Genomic DNA, 13,477 nt, shown 5'->3' on the forward strand with positions numbered 1-13,477 from the left:
AGTTGATAAGCACAAACTTAAAAGCTGCTAATTGTTTCGGAGAGATTAAAATGCTCCCTTTCATGTTCTACAGATATATTCCCTAAACACAGTAAGAGCCTTAAGAATTAGTTGAAGAATGACCTCCAGTGGCCTGGAGTGGGATTATTATGAATTTCAGCCAGTGGAGTCCAGCTCTGTAGAATATGCCACTCCGGGAGCTGACTCCTTCCTTCTCCCTGCCAATACTGACAACTCTTACTGGGATCCCAGTGCCATCTCTGAGTGGTCAATGAGTGTCCATACAGCACACACCTCAGAAATAGTCCAGGAGAAAGTTGTCCCGGTGAAGGAAATCAAGGATGAAAAAAATAAGAGAAACCAGAAGAGAAAGGCTAGGAAGGAACCTAGAAGATCAGAAAGAGAGAAGGAGGTTAGAACTCTTGTGCATCACCCCTGCCCTGCGCCTGACGCCTGTCCCGGTGCATGCTGCGATCCCCAGTGCGGCGCTGCAGCATGGCCGAGCTCCCTGCGCTGCATGGCTGCATGGCCTGCTTGGCACTCTGTGCTCTGCATCCAGTCTCCTGCCCTGCCTGCACCCTTGAGAATCTAGCTGGGAAAACAAGTTGATTTAAAACACAGGCCAAAGGCCCCAGAACTTTCTTTCTGGAAGCTCCAGTTTAAGAGCAGAAAATTAGTTTCAAATGGCACAATAGACCAGGGTTCATAATAATTTCTAGCTGAATAGAAATATGCAAAGTGGCTTATTCCTGTGGTCCCATTTCATTTAGGCTGTAATTCGTTTTGTTCACGATTATTTTTCATGCCTTGATCACTTCTGCTGGTCATGCATCATCATTTATTGTGCAAGAACCAAGTTGTTCTTAACTGCGTATTGTGGCTGCCTCTCTGTAGCAAAAGAGGAGGAGAGCACACAGAGACACTGAGAAATCTGATAGCATATTCAGTTCCCTTCAGTTCCCCCAGTGTACAGCCACTTCAGGATATCCACATATGCTTGTATGTTCCTGCAAGTATTTAACACTTGGTTATATTTTAACTTTAGAATATTTTGATACTTCTGCTGTGAATTTAGTGGATTGATTTTATATATATGTTCAGCACTTTGTATCAGGGATCAAAGCCATAAGTTTTTTCTGGTTGTTTTGGTTGTTTATTTTTTGATTGGCCAAAGATATGGATGCTCTGTCACTGGAAGTGTGCAAGGCCAGGCTGGATGGGGCACCCTGGTCTAGAGGAAGGTGTCCCTGCTTATGGGAAGGGAGTTGGAACCAGGTGATCTTTGGGGTCCCTTCCAACCCAAACAATTCTATGATTCTATGATTTTGGTGCAATTCTCCAGCAGCAAGATAGTCTGTTGATTTCTACATACATTGAAGTGGGAAGGCAAAGTCTCACATGGGAGAGGGGCTTTAAAGGAGATTGTACAACTGTTGGATACTCTGGAAAATAAGTGTGTGCAGGGAAAAATGTGGTTATAGTTTGTTTGTTTTTTTTTTAAATCAGAGAAAGGAAAAATTAACATGTATTACAAATGAATGTAAACCAAATCTCACTGATCTGGGTCTGTAGAGTGTATAAGAGAGACTCCAGTAACCCAGGAGAGCTGTCAGAAGTCTACCTGAGACTGTATTGGAAGTCACTTATGTTGTTTCATTCCCTTGGGGTAAACTTCAGATGTAAATAGATACCTGCCCAATTTCCAAGTGCCTGGTCCCAGTAGTTACATCCACTATTTTAAGATAGCACATGAGGAAGCTCAGGGAAATAGTTGCAAACACAACACCAGGACAATGAGCAAATGTCAACAGCCATGCCAACAGAGAAGAGCTAAAGAAAGGGTAATGCCAAAGTCTATTAGGAAAAATAAAGATTTAGGTGTCTGCCTTTCTTCAGGAGTACCAGCCTATAAGCCTCTCCTGAAAGCAGGTGTTTAAGCCCTCTGTAAAGAGCATGGTTCCCCCCTGTTGAAATGTACCTGCTGCTGTGCAGGAGCCCTGTTACAGGTAGAGTTCTCAGATGTGCAGCCCTGCATCCTCTGCATCAGTGCACGCAGATTTCTATCCCAGTCTCCAAGTGTCAGCCTCTTACTATCCCAGTGAATACCAAGGTTTTTTTCCTAAAAGTGGAGAACTTTCAACACTGCAGTGCTGCCATGGCAGGACAAAGTGAGTGAGCACCGCTATCTCTGGGCTACTGTGGAAAAACCAGTGGCCACTTCCTTCATTGGCTTAATTTTGAAGGGTGGTGGCTGTACCTGCAACATGCCTGGGTCTTCTTCCATCAGGTGTGTGACAATAGCATTCACAGGGCCAGAGGGAGGAGGGGAGCTGCCTGCATTGGCTGTGCAAGGCCAGGGTGTGCCGTGCCACCATGATGCAGTGCCCTGTACCTGCCTTGCAAGCTGCCATGTCCAGGGCATGGACATCCTGGAGTGGAATTTCCTGAGTTTGAGCTGCCTTCAGGGCTAGGCAAGAGTCTGAGGAAGGGGGTTTAAGATACACCAGTGTAGACCTTAGTGCCTTACTTCTGTTGAGCCTCACTTAAGTCTTTTTGGCTTTGGGCCCACCTCTGCATTTAGGCAGACTGTTGTTTCTGTCAAGGTCATGTTTCTGTGACACGGCTCTGGAATTGTCTCTCTTTATTGCTACTGATCTGCAGTCTGTTCGTAAGGGATAAATCTCTTGGAAACAGAATCATAAATTGTGCCCGACATAATAGTCTGGATGGTTAATACGCATTTACCGATGTAATTGCTCTCTGAGCCTCTGGAACAGACCCCTAATGCTTTGCTAAAGACAGAATTGTAGTGAGTGCTTTCAGAGACATTTATTTCAGTAATTAATAAAAGGTACACAAGTCAGTGATTACACTGCCTGAAAATTCATGCTGTGAAAAAGCCACAACTGATCTGTTTCCTTGGACTCCGTGAAAGGCAAGGCAGGGATTTGCTCCACTGCTGATGGGAAGGGAAGGCAGGTTAGAGTGCAGTGGTGCAGGCACTGTTATTTATAGGATGGCTGTGCTCTCCATGGCCGGGTTGCTCAGTGGCTGTCACACAGAAGCCATCACAACCTGGTAGTTCAGCTTTCACAGCACTTTAAGCAGTTTAAGGTAACTGTTTGTGCTGAAGTGTAAGGGAACAGTGGACCAGGTGCTTCCCTGTCCTGCTGGCTGAGGGGTCTGGTACTGGTAGGGACAAACCCTCACCAGGACAATGATACATGCCCTCTCTTCACTGGGAGGTGCCTCAGTTGGTGAAACAAGGTTTGAGATACCCTTTGACACTCCCTGTTACATGGATGGGGTGCTTACTTTGTACAGTCAGGGTGTGGGTTGGACCTTACTCTTGGATGCTCGTGTAGGGAAGATGTCACAAGCAAAGCCCATACCTTGGGCAGGAGGCACTTGAGCCTGCCATTTGCAGGACTTGTGTCCCTTCACCTACGTCTGTTTCAGGGACCAGAATATATTTTGGGACAGAGCTTAGGCATGGCTGAGGCTGTCCCAGTGCTGCTCTGCGTCCCCAGTGTATGGCCCTCCAGTATACGGGCTGGGTTTACCAAGGGGACCTGGTCTTGCAGCAGTGAGGTGTGAAGCTCACTTTCCAAACAGACAAATGTGTTTGTATAAAATTTATAAGAAATGCTGTTAGAAGTAGCTGTCGGATCAACAAAACCCCAAAAGCTGAATAGTCTTTGACCTCATTGCAGTTACTGTGACGGGGACAGGAACAGCCTTGATTTAAACTCAGTAAGAAGATCCTTAATTACAAACCAGATCCTGTACAATCCATTTCTGCCCCAAATTTGTCTTCTCCACAGTAATTTTCCCGACTGTAAAGCAGTAGGGACCAATCATTTATTGTTCAGATTCCATCCACTGCAATGGCAGTTGCCATTTTGTTTTAGTCTGTTTTATAATATCTTCTGTGGATTTGCTGGTGCATCAATACCACTTGGCAGGGGTAGGTTGGCAGATTACTTTCTTCTTCATGATAGTCAGAAAAAATGATTTCTGCACTGTCCCACATGACTCACTACTGCAGTAACAGTAGCTGTGCCATTGTCAAAAATCAGATTTAAAATTCTTCCTCAGTTTGTTGGTGAGTGGATTTCCATGTAGTCATAGTAACCAGTAACTATTTGACATTTGTACTTGTGAGATGGTATAATTTGGACATTTTCCATAACATTTCGGTTGTCTTTGAATTTGGAACAAACACACAAGTTCAGAGCACTTGCCATGCTGTCAATTTTCCGATACTTTTTGTTTCCATTTCCTGGAAGCTTTACTGCCTTTGCTGAAATCCTTTAAAATACATTTCCAGTCTCAAGAACAAAAGTAAAAATATCTAACCTCTAGAAGCAGCAACAAAAAATAGATAGCAGGCTTTTAAAAAGCACCTTCAACAGTATTTTTTAAAATCAACTTCATTATTATAAGCCAATTTAATGATTTACTGGTAGGGATTACTGAAAGGTTGTGGTTGGCAACGCTCATTTTTTTATAGATTAATAACTATTTTGGAGTCATTAGCACAAAAGAACCCCACCAAGAGCAATTTTTAAGTCAGCTGCTAATTGCCTTTGAGAACAAATTGTTCAAATAAGCCAGTTATCTAAAGACTTGGACACTCTAGAACAAAAAACAAAGAAATTCCTCTAATTTTAGTATTTAATATATTATGCTGTTATCTGATAGAGAATTTTACCAGAGAAATTTTGTGTCTATTTGGGTTTCCTGCAAGCTTTTTTAGGACACATGGCATATCTCTGCCCTGAGTGTGTTTGTGGTGACCATCATCTAGATAAGCAGAAATGGATTGGATTCCAAATCTGTTTATTAATCCCAAACAAGTCTGTCTGCAGCTTTGAAGCCTGTCTCTGTTCCTCGATTCAGAACCTTTGGCATTGCTGGTTCAAAGCAACTTCAAAGGAAAGCCAAGACCAGTTGTTGTGGCAGCAGTGGAGCTACTGCAGCTCATTTTCCCATTGATCCCTGCCTTACATCCCTACACACCGCTTCACAAATCCTTCTCTTGCCTCTCTTTTATCAGGTTCTTACCAACATGTACATAAAAACATACAGATAATCCCTGATGGGCAGGGGCAGTGGTTTAAGTTTCCCTAGTCTTCAGTTTCTCAAAGGATTCTGGAAACTAACCTTGGGCTCTCTACCTCACCAAATGAGTTCAGCAGTTGTTAGAGAGGAGACAGATGAGCAGTCAGACAAGATGACCACATCAGCATAGTTTCTTTTGAAAAGTTGGCCTTAAAGGAAATAAACTGATGTAGGAGACTTGCTTATTGCTGCTACATGGCGAGTCAAAGAGCAATGAAAGTTGCTTTGACCTCAAGATGGCTCAGTTGCTCGAGTGAAACAAGTGGATGGTCCTGCAGTTGTGGTTCTCATCATAAAGTTGCCTCCACTCTTATCACTAATTGGTAAATTCATCCGAGGTGCTGAAGAGACCGATCTCATCTCATGCTCCTTATCCTAAGCAGGGCTGATGGAGCAATCAGAGCCAGAGCAGGAGAGCCTTATCCAGTTAGTGTAAGTCCTGGAGGATCATTATGATGAATTACGACAGCCTGTAATTCCTTTTAGTTCCCTACAGACACTGATGACTATTAGACACGTAGAACCAAATGTATCCAATTCACTGCCTTCTAATACTGCCATGTTTTTGGAATGCTTCAGCGCTGTATGTGGGATTGTGATGACTTTCAAACTTCTGTAAATGGTTTGTAGCTCTGATACTTGCAATAACTTCATTAATCTTGGAAACTTTTATGGTAGCTGTTTAGGGGGACTGTTTTCAAAGGCCGCTTGGATTTAAACAGTATGTGTGTCAAAGATGCAGCCTCTGTGTGTGTTGTCTGCATTTGCATTAAGTCAAAATGACATGGGAATTGTACCAATTACAAATTGACTTCTTTTTGCAGGGTGACCAGACAGCACTGCACCGGGCTGCTGTTGTAGGGAACACCGATATAATAGCAACTCTGATTCAAGAGGGCTGTGCTTTGGACAGACAAGACAAGGTAACAGACAAAACAAAAGCCCTGTGGAATGGCAGCTTTGGCAGTCAGTAATGTTAAGGTCTCAGAGTGAAAGATATAGTTTATACTCCTTAGTAAGTGTCTGATGCTTCAGGAGTAATTGGAACAATTACATTGAAAAAAAAGCTGTACCATCTCTTTAATACAAATTACTGGTTTAGTTATGCTTCTATATTAGGCTGATAGTTTTTGGTTTAAGAGTCTGTTCTCAGCTCATTAAGGGATGAATTAAAGGACTGTACAACCATACTACGCCCTACGCAAAAGACTGCACAGTTCCCATGATTATCCCAGAAACTTGAGAATCCCAGACTGTAAGTTTAATTTAGGAGTAAATATAACTAATTTCAAGTTCCAGACAAATAGCAATGTTTTTACCCTCTTATAAAAATAAAATGGAAAATAAGCTAGTAGGAAATGAAAATACTTTTAAGAGAGTAGTTTGGTTACACAGCCCCTAACATTCTCCTCTTGTGTGTGCGCTCCTCAGGATGGGAACACTGCTCTTCATGAAGCTTGTTGGCATGGATTCAGTCAGTCTGCCAAAGTGCTTGTTAAAGCAGGAGCCAACGTTCTTGCCAAGAACAAGGTGAGACCCATGGAGGAGGAGCTTTCAGTTCTGGTCTAAGGTGGCTGATTCTCAGAACTGGAGATTTCTGGCCATGGCATTTCTCAGCAGGTGGGGGGCCAGCTCTTAGTGGGATTTTTTTTCTTCTTTTTCTTTAAATTTGTCACGCCTGGACAGTTCATCCACATGCATTAGAAAATTCATATTTTGACAGCTGACGCAGGAGAAACTCAATAACGCGTTGAATGATACATTAATTACAGCTGAGGAACACTGCCATTCCTGTGGAAATCTCCATGGTGCTCTAATTTATACTGAGGAGATTCATTGTGATTGGTGTGATTTAAAATGGAAATGAATTGTACTAATAAGGAAAAGGTATTGAAAATCTGGGGGTTTTTTTCCTAGAAATTAAACAGCCAAAGGAATGTAAGTCACAGGGGGAAACAAAAAAAAGTGTCTTTTGTTACTAAGTTTTTCCTAATATATTAGCATAATCTCTTCCCAGAATCTTGTAATGAACCTGGATTATGTTCCTTTTGGTATTTATAATACCTTGAGAGCCATTTAAAGGAAAGAATAACAAAGTAAAGGGTTTTAGTTCCACTCTGATTGTTATAACTGAGGGGCACTTTCATTCAGTAATTCAGAAGTTAATGGAATAGTCTAGGAAATGGTGGTAGCAGCCTGTGGTGTGAGCAGAGTCAGGGTTTGGACAGCTGTGCTGCTGGGTTGGTCAGATCACACGGCTGGCACGGTGCCCTGCGTGACAAGAAGAGGGTTTTGGGATTGCTTTAGGGGATCTCTGAGTATTTTTGGTAAATGTGTCTCTAAAACAACTACTGAAACGGGGCTGGGAAAGAAAGGAGACAGCTTAGAGACAGCTGGTCAGAGTCTCAGATTTAGAGTAAAAAGGCATGTTGCTTGGGCATAGTGTTTCTGTATGCGCACATGTGTGTAGGCGCTATAGAAGCATATATTTGTACAGTTTTGGTGACTTTGTGGTCTGCAATTTCATCGTCTTCGATATTATTTTATGTGTATTCCTTCTTTTGTGGTATTTCAACTACCAATTTTTATTTACTGTAATTACTTTTGCTGTAATGTCCACCTAGATTTGTATCAAAGGTACTGTAGAAAACTTCCCATGCTTGACTGTAAGCCTTGTGAACCATTTTGCTCCTGTCCCTGGATACACTTGTCTGTGTATCCACATACACTTCTGTACAAAGGTGTGGGCTTAAGATGCAAGTCTGGTTATCCTGCATGCTTGGGTGCCCCAGGGAATTAGAAGATTTAGCTTACAATCCAGTCTATGTCACCTGGAGGCAACCTCTCTGGGAAAGTATGTGCACAAAATAGCTCAGCAGGGTTGACGGCTGAAATATGACTGGCAAACTTAAATACTGCCTGAGCAGCTCCTGTGCTAGTCTTTGATGTCCTGCCCTTTGCATTCCACTCTTTGGGTGGTTTTTAATGGACAAGATATATTTTGCCCCTTTTGTTTTCAAGAAAAATTAAGAGCTTAAGTCCACTTAATCCCAAAATGGTTTCTCTGTTCTCTCAGCTTTTTGTGTTACTGATGACAAGGCATTATCATTCTGTCAGCTTTTTTGGCAGCCAGGGTTGAGTGCCGTGTGCAGGAGCATCCCACAGGCTGTTGACTTACACCTGGGTATTGTGTGATTTTGGATGGATGGGACAGATATGGGCTGCTAGATTTGCCAAACCTGTAAAGCAGAAAAAGATGGGAAGGATTTGACACTGTGTTTTGGGTAGCTGTATTCCTCCTGCACAGCAGTCACCCTGGAGGTGCAGTTCATTTTCATTTAAGTTGGCTTAATAAAACCTTTTCTGCTTTGATAGATCATCCAGTGAGATCAGTTGTAGCCTTATTTTTAGATTCTTCATCAGTCTGTACATTTCAGTGAAGATTCCCAGACTGGTACAACTTGGAGCTTCTCTCCTTCTCAGAAGTTGGTGAGAGATTTGTCACCCCACAGGAGATGAGCCAGATGAGCCACTCTGTGAGCTCTGACCCTTGGCACTGCCATTCTCCCAGAACTGAAGTCCTCACCTGCTGCACAGGACCTCTGCCTTCCCACCAGGGCCAGCCTGCCAAATAGTAAATGATAAAGGCATTGCAGAGGCTTTTCAGAGATAAACCTGTGAGGGGAAAAATTGACACTTAAACACAATTTAGCTGAGAAGAGAAATGTTCATGTCTGCCACAGCTTAGAGGCTGACACACAGTCATATTCAGGTCTATAATGTGGAAGTAACGACCTAAGACCACATCTAAGAGTTGGCTTTTGTAATTCTAACCCTGCAGGTTTAATCTGTGTCTTGAAAGCAAGGGGGGCAAATCAAAGGACAAAATCAAGGTGAACAGACAGTGTAGTAAGCCTGGAAAACCTTTTTACCTGAGGTGATTTAATTTCTAGCTCCCAAGAGCCAAAAACCCTGAATGTTTTCAGACCAACAAAAACCAAATGCTGCCAGAAAAACTTGTCAGATGAATAAAATCATTCACCGTGTTAGAAAAACAATACACAAGCCAACACTTCTTTGATTTCTGTCCACTTCTGCACATTTTCTTCTTTGAGGAACCATAGCATGTGATTTTCTGTGCCTTGGGTGGCTTTTTGCCCTCCCTTCACATCTTGGCTGGAGACTGGCGTGCCTCCTGAACATCAAAGCTTCTTAATAGCCTAAAATCTGTATCCAGCCCAGTGAGAGCACCTACAGACCCAGCCAGACTTCAAGCTGGTTTGTATTACAATCATAAGGAGACAGGAGTTGTGACCCTGGTCTGCTCAATACCCTGCAATAGTCGTGGCTGGGATCAAAGATCCTGTGCCATGGCAGTTTAGTTTTTTGTGTCTGTGCATGGGGGGAACCCAAAACACAAGAATTACAGTTCTTTAAATTAAATGTTTAACACTGCTGTTTGAGACTAATGAATGAGACAGTTTCTAGAGTTCTTTCTTCCTGTAAACAGATTTGACCAATGCAGATATCATTATACTGTCCTATTTCTGCCTTTATTATATCCCAGGTAAGCCATTGCCAGAATGGAGATTTCAGTCTCTGGGTTTATTCATCTCATATATTTGGGGAAACAACAGTTTCCCACCCTTGAGTGGATCTTCTTGTGCAAAAATATGTGAGATTTTATATTTTAATGCCTATGTCCAATATCTAAATATGGCTTTTATATTTTTCTGTATTTCTCTAAGGCAGGTAACACACCTCTTCACCTGGCTTGCCAGAATAGCCATTCCCAGAGTACTCGTGTTTTGTTACTTGGAGGATCTCGAGCAGACCTCAAAAATAATGTGAGTTTTGGAAATAACATGTTCATTTTTGTGTGACTTTGTTTTAGGTATATTGCTTTAACTTGTAGAAATACTCAGAAAGGCTTTAAGCAATGATTTTAAATATAAATTACATGAAAAAACCCCACTACCCAACCATTATATTCATACACAGGAATGCTTTCAGTAGGATTGAGTGATGCACTGCTTGTACCCATCTCTTCAACAAGGATAGAAGGAGTCAAATGGGGTTTTGCTGTTGCACAGACAGTGGTGAAAGGTTTCAGATCTGCAGATCATATACACTGCTCAAAAGAGGTAGATTCAAGGTAGCTTCAGTTTCAGACAGCTTTCCTCCTATTTTATAATGATTCTGGCATGATAGATAAAGAAAAAAAAAACAATCTACAAAAGGAAACCAGATATTTTTGCCCTGCTTGATAACAAAGTGGGCAGAGAAATGGAAACCTGTGGGGTTTTGTGCAGCTCCTGGGCTCAGCTGCACAAGTGCCACCCTTCATGGGAATGCTGCTCTGGCTGCCACTCATGTTTTCTACATTATGTGGAACCCTAAGTTGAGATTCGAAATTGCACTGGGTTGTGGTTCAGAAGAACAGATTTAATGGGAAAATATAACTAACTCAGGATTTGTAGTGCCAGTAAAATAGCATTTTATTTTTCCAGTATTTCCCATCAGTGGTCAAAGAATTCATGCTCTTATTTCTCCTGACCCCAGCTCTTGCTAAACTTTCCCACCCATGATAGCAGATTTTGTATTGCAGAGAAGACAGCATTGCTGTTCTGTGGAGGTGTGTGGTGTTTACTGCTCTTTCTGATTTAATAGGATTATTTCATCCCTGAACATCATGACAAGTACAGGCTTTCTCACAGTGATTACATGCTCAGAGCTTTGTTTCTGTTTGCAGGCAGGAGATACCTGTCTGCATGTGGCTGCTCGTTATAATCACTTGCCCATCATTAGGGTGCTGCTCAGTGCTTTCTGTTCTGTCCATGAAAAGAACCAGGTCAGTGCATGAACCTCATTGTGACTCTGTGCCCTTTGCATATGGCCAGTTGTTGGGAAGAGGAATTCCTACCCAAGTAATCCTGCTTCACTGTGTGTTCCACTGTACCACCAAATGCCTAAGCTTTTAAGAATAGGCTTAAAGTAAAGGCATATCAGTGGTTTATTATTTTGCCATCGCATTTGCATTATTTCTTTAAAGCATTGCTTATTTATGAGGTGATTTAATGATCTTATAGCCATTACAGAGACATTGTGAAACACAACTCACTGACATTTAAATGCTACTAAAGTGCAAATTCCTCTGAAATACTTTTCTTTGCTGCATTTTGCAGTAGGGGGAATTAAGAGGACATAAAAGCGAAGACAAAGCATGCTCTAAATTCAAAGTAATGATCAGTCCAGCCTAGGATTAATCATCCATAGTTGTTTTATAGGGAAGTAATTGAATGCTGTACCTATAGCATAGCCTAATTGGGTAGTAGAAGGGAATGAAATTGGTACATTAAAACATTTTAAATCTGCTAAATAAACATATTATGTGGTGCTTAACCACATTTTCTCATGTTCTTAGGAAATCTTCCATGTGTAGTTGAGGATCATAAAGATGTTTTCTAAACTGTACATTTAATGTTCTTTCTTCGCTGTGAGGTATTACAGCAAACAAAATGGGTTTCAGCATGTGAAATTTACTATGTAATTTTATTTGGAAATGAGGTTTTTAACTTGCAAAATGAGCTCCTGAATATTAAGATCAACTGGTGTGAACCTGGCCCAGAGAGACATCCCTTTCCCTCATTCCCCAGCACTACCTGAAGTTGTTCCATATTTGCCCATAGAATGATTTGATTTAGGAGTGCACCTCATCTAAGTTAGCAACAGGCACTAGTCCTGAGGAAATCTAATTTTATGAAGGCAAAATGCAAGACCAGGGGGACAGGAAGGCATTATACACATGTGTTCGATCCCACTTGAACAGTTGCTGGCTCTGTTACCGGTGCCCAAATCTGATCACGGCTGTCTTCACCTCACTGCACCAGGACAAGGGCAGGGCAGTGTGCTAGTGCTGGACCCAGACTGCCTCCTGGCTCTGATCCAAAATCTGTTCTTCCTGAGGAAACCTGTGAAGAGCATGCCAACCATCTTGCTGCCGGTACTTACCTGAGTACTTCTGAGTAATGTGATACACGACCACCTGCACACCAAATAATTAAACCTGGGGGGAAAAAAAAGGAGAGAAGGTTGTAGTGGGAAAAACTTGCTCTACCCTCAGATGTTGTATCCATTTACTGGAGGTAGAGCTGGGCTGTCTCCAAGCTGAATCATGTGTCACTTGATTTAGATAAATCAGATCACCAGCGCCCCAGCTGCATTTCTCAAACCCAGGCTGAAGTAGCTCTTTGCCCCATCCTGTCATCTTCCTCCCCAGACATTTCTTATTGACCAGGCCTTTTTTAAGCTTAGTTGTTCCATCAGTAAGTGTAGGTTTTTTTCATCTCTGAGCATCTTTTAGGAAGGTGGGAATTCTGTAGTGTAAGACCCAAGGACTAGTGTCACAAGTTTGTTTTCTGCTTTCTGACTTGCAGGCAGGGGATACTGCACTCCATGTAGCTGCTGCTTTAAATCACAAGAAGGTGGTGAAGCTCTTGCTGGAGGCAGGGGCTGATGCATCCGTTGTCAACAATGTAAGCAGGACACAGAGTTTCTTTGGTATTTTATGTTAATGTAGAGTCTCCTCAACATTCCTCATAGGCTTGGTAGAAAATACTTGGTTATGAAGTGTTGAATTATATGTGGGTAAATTAATGCAATTAGTCACTTTACTCTTGTGCACAGAGTATATACTGAACTTGGAGAAATTTCATGTTTCTAGTAGCTTGTGTTTTGAAGGAAATGCTGTTTTCTTTTTCTCTCAGGCAGGCCAGACCCCTCTAGAGGTTGCCAGACAGCACAATAACCCTGAGGTTGCACTCCTGCTCACTAAAGCATCACAGGTACATTACACATCTCTCCCCAACACACACATGGAGCTGACGCCACTTAATCTTGGAAGGCTGCATCCCCTGCTCCTTGTCTTCTGCTGTGAAAAGTTCCTACATTTCTGCTGGCATTGTGGGCTGTGCTCGGGTCTATTGACATAGAGCCTTTCAGCCCCCAAAGTGAGCAAGGTGTGCAGATTAAGCCTCAGCATGAAGTGCTATCAGAGGTCTCTGTGTCTTGACTGGCAGAAGGTGGAGCAGTCAGAGGCACTTGTTTCCTGCAGTGGCCCAGGGGTTACAAAGTTGCTCTATACCCTGAAGCTCCTGAGTTGTGTCACTCTGCTGCCTGCCTCAGGCATATCCCATCTCCAGAAGGGTGGTTAGCACTGGAGGATGCTTTGCAACCGGGACAAAGTGTTTATGTCCTGCTTATACTTTGCAGCTCTGTGTGAAATGCTGCAATGCTCTTCAGGCCAGAAGGCAGGAGGCCATGAAACCTGGCACAATCCTTGCCCTCCTCCTTG

The 13,477-nt window shown here is 42.5% G+C and overlaps 1 protein-coding gene across 6 annotated transcripts in view; it reads left to right on the forward strand.

The window, feature by feature from the left end:
• The window catches only part of ANKRD6 (ankyrin repeat domain 6), an 86,084-nt gene that overhangs the window by 61,753 nt on the left and 10,854 nt on the right, over positions 1–13,477 (forward strand). For 4 of the 6 annotated variants that reach the window (XM_038133109.1, XM_038133107.1, XM_038133108.1 and 1 more), the window contains 6 exons: positions 5,949–6,047; positions 6,556–6,654; positions 9,873–9,971; positions 10,877–10,975; positions 12,561–12,659; positions 12,891–12,968. In XM_038133109.1, the coding sequence (XP_037989037.1) occupies positions 5,949–6,047; positions 6,556–6,654; positions 9,873–9,971; positions 10,877–10,975; positions 12,561–12,659; positions 12,891–12,968 (573 nt within the window). Of the gene's footprint in view, positions 1–73; positions 413–5,948; positions 6,048–6,555; positions 6,655–9,872; positions 9,972–10,876; positions 10,976–12,560; positions 12,660–12,890; positions 12,969–13,477 lie in introns of all 6 variants that reach the window. The other 2 variants (XM_038133106.1, XM_038133111.1) reach the window with 2 other exon arrangements.

This window comes from Motacilla alba, chromosome 3, assembly GCF_015832195.1.
Source record: "Motacilla alba alba isolate MOTALB_02 chromosome 3, Motacilla_alba_V1.0_pri, whole genome shotgun sequence".
Taxonomy (NCBI): domain Eukaryota; kingdom Metazoa; phylum Chordata; class Aves; order Passeriformes; family Motacillidae; genus Motacilla; species Motacilla alba.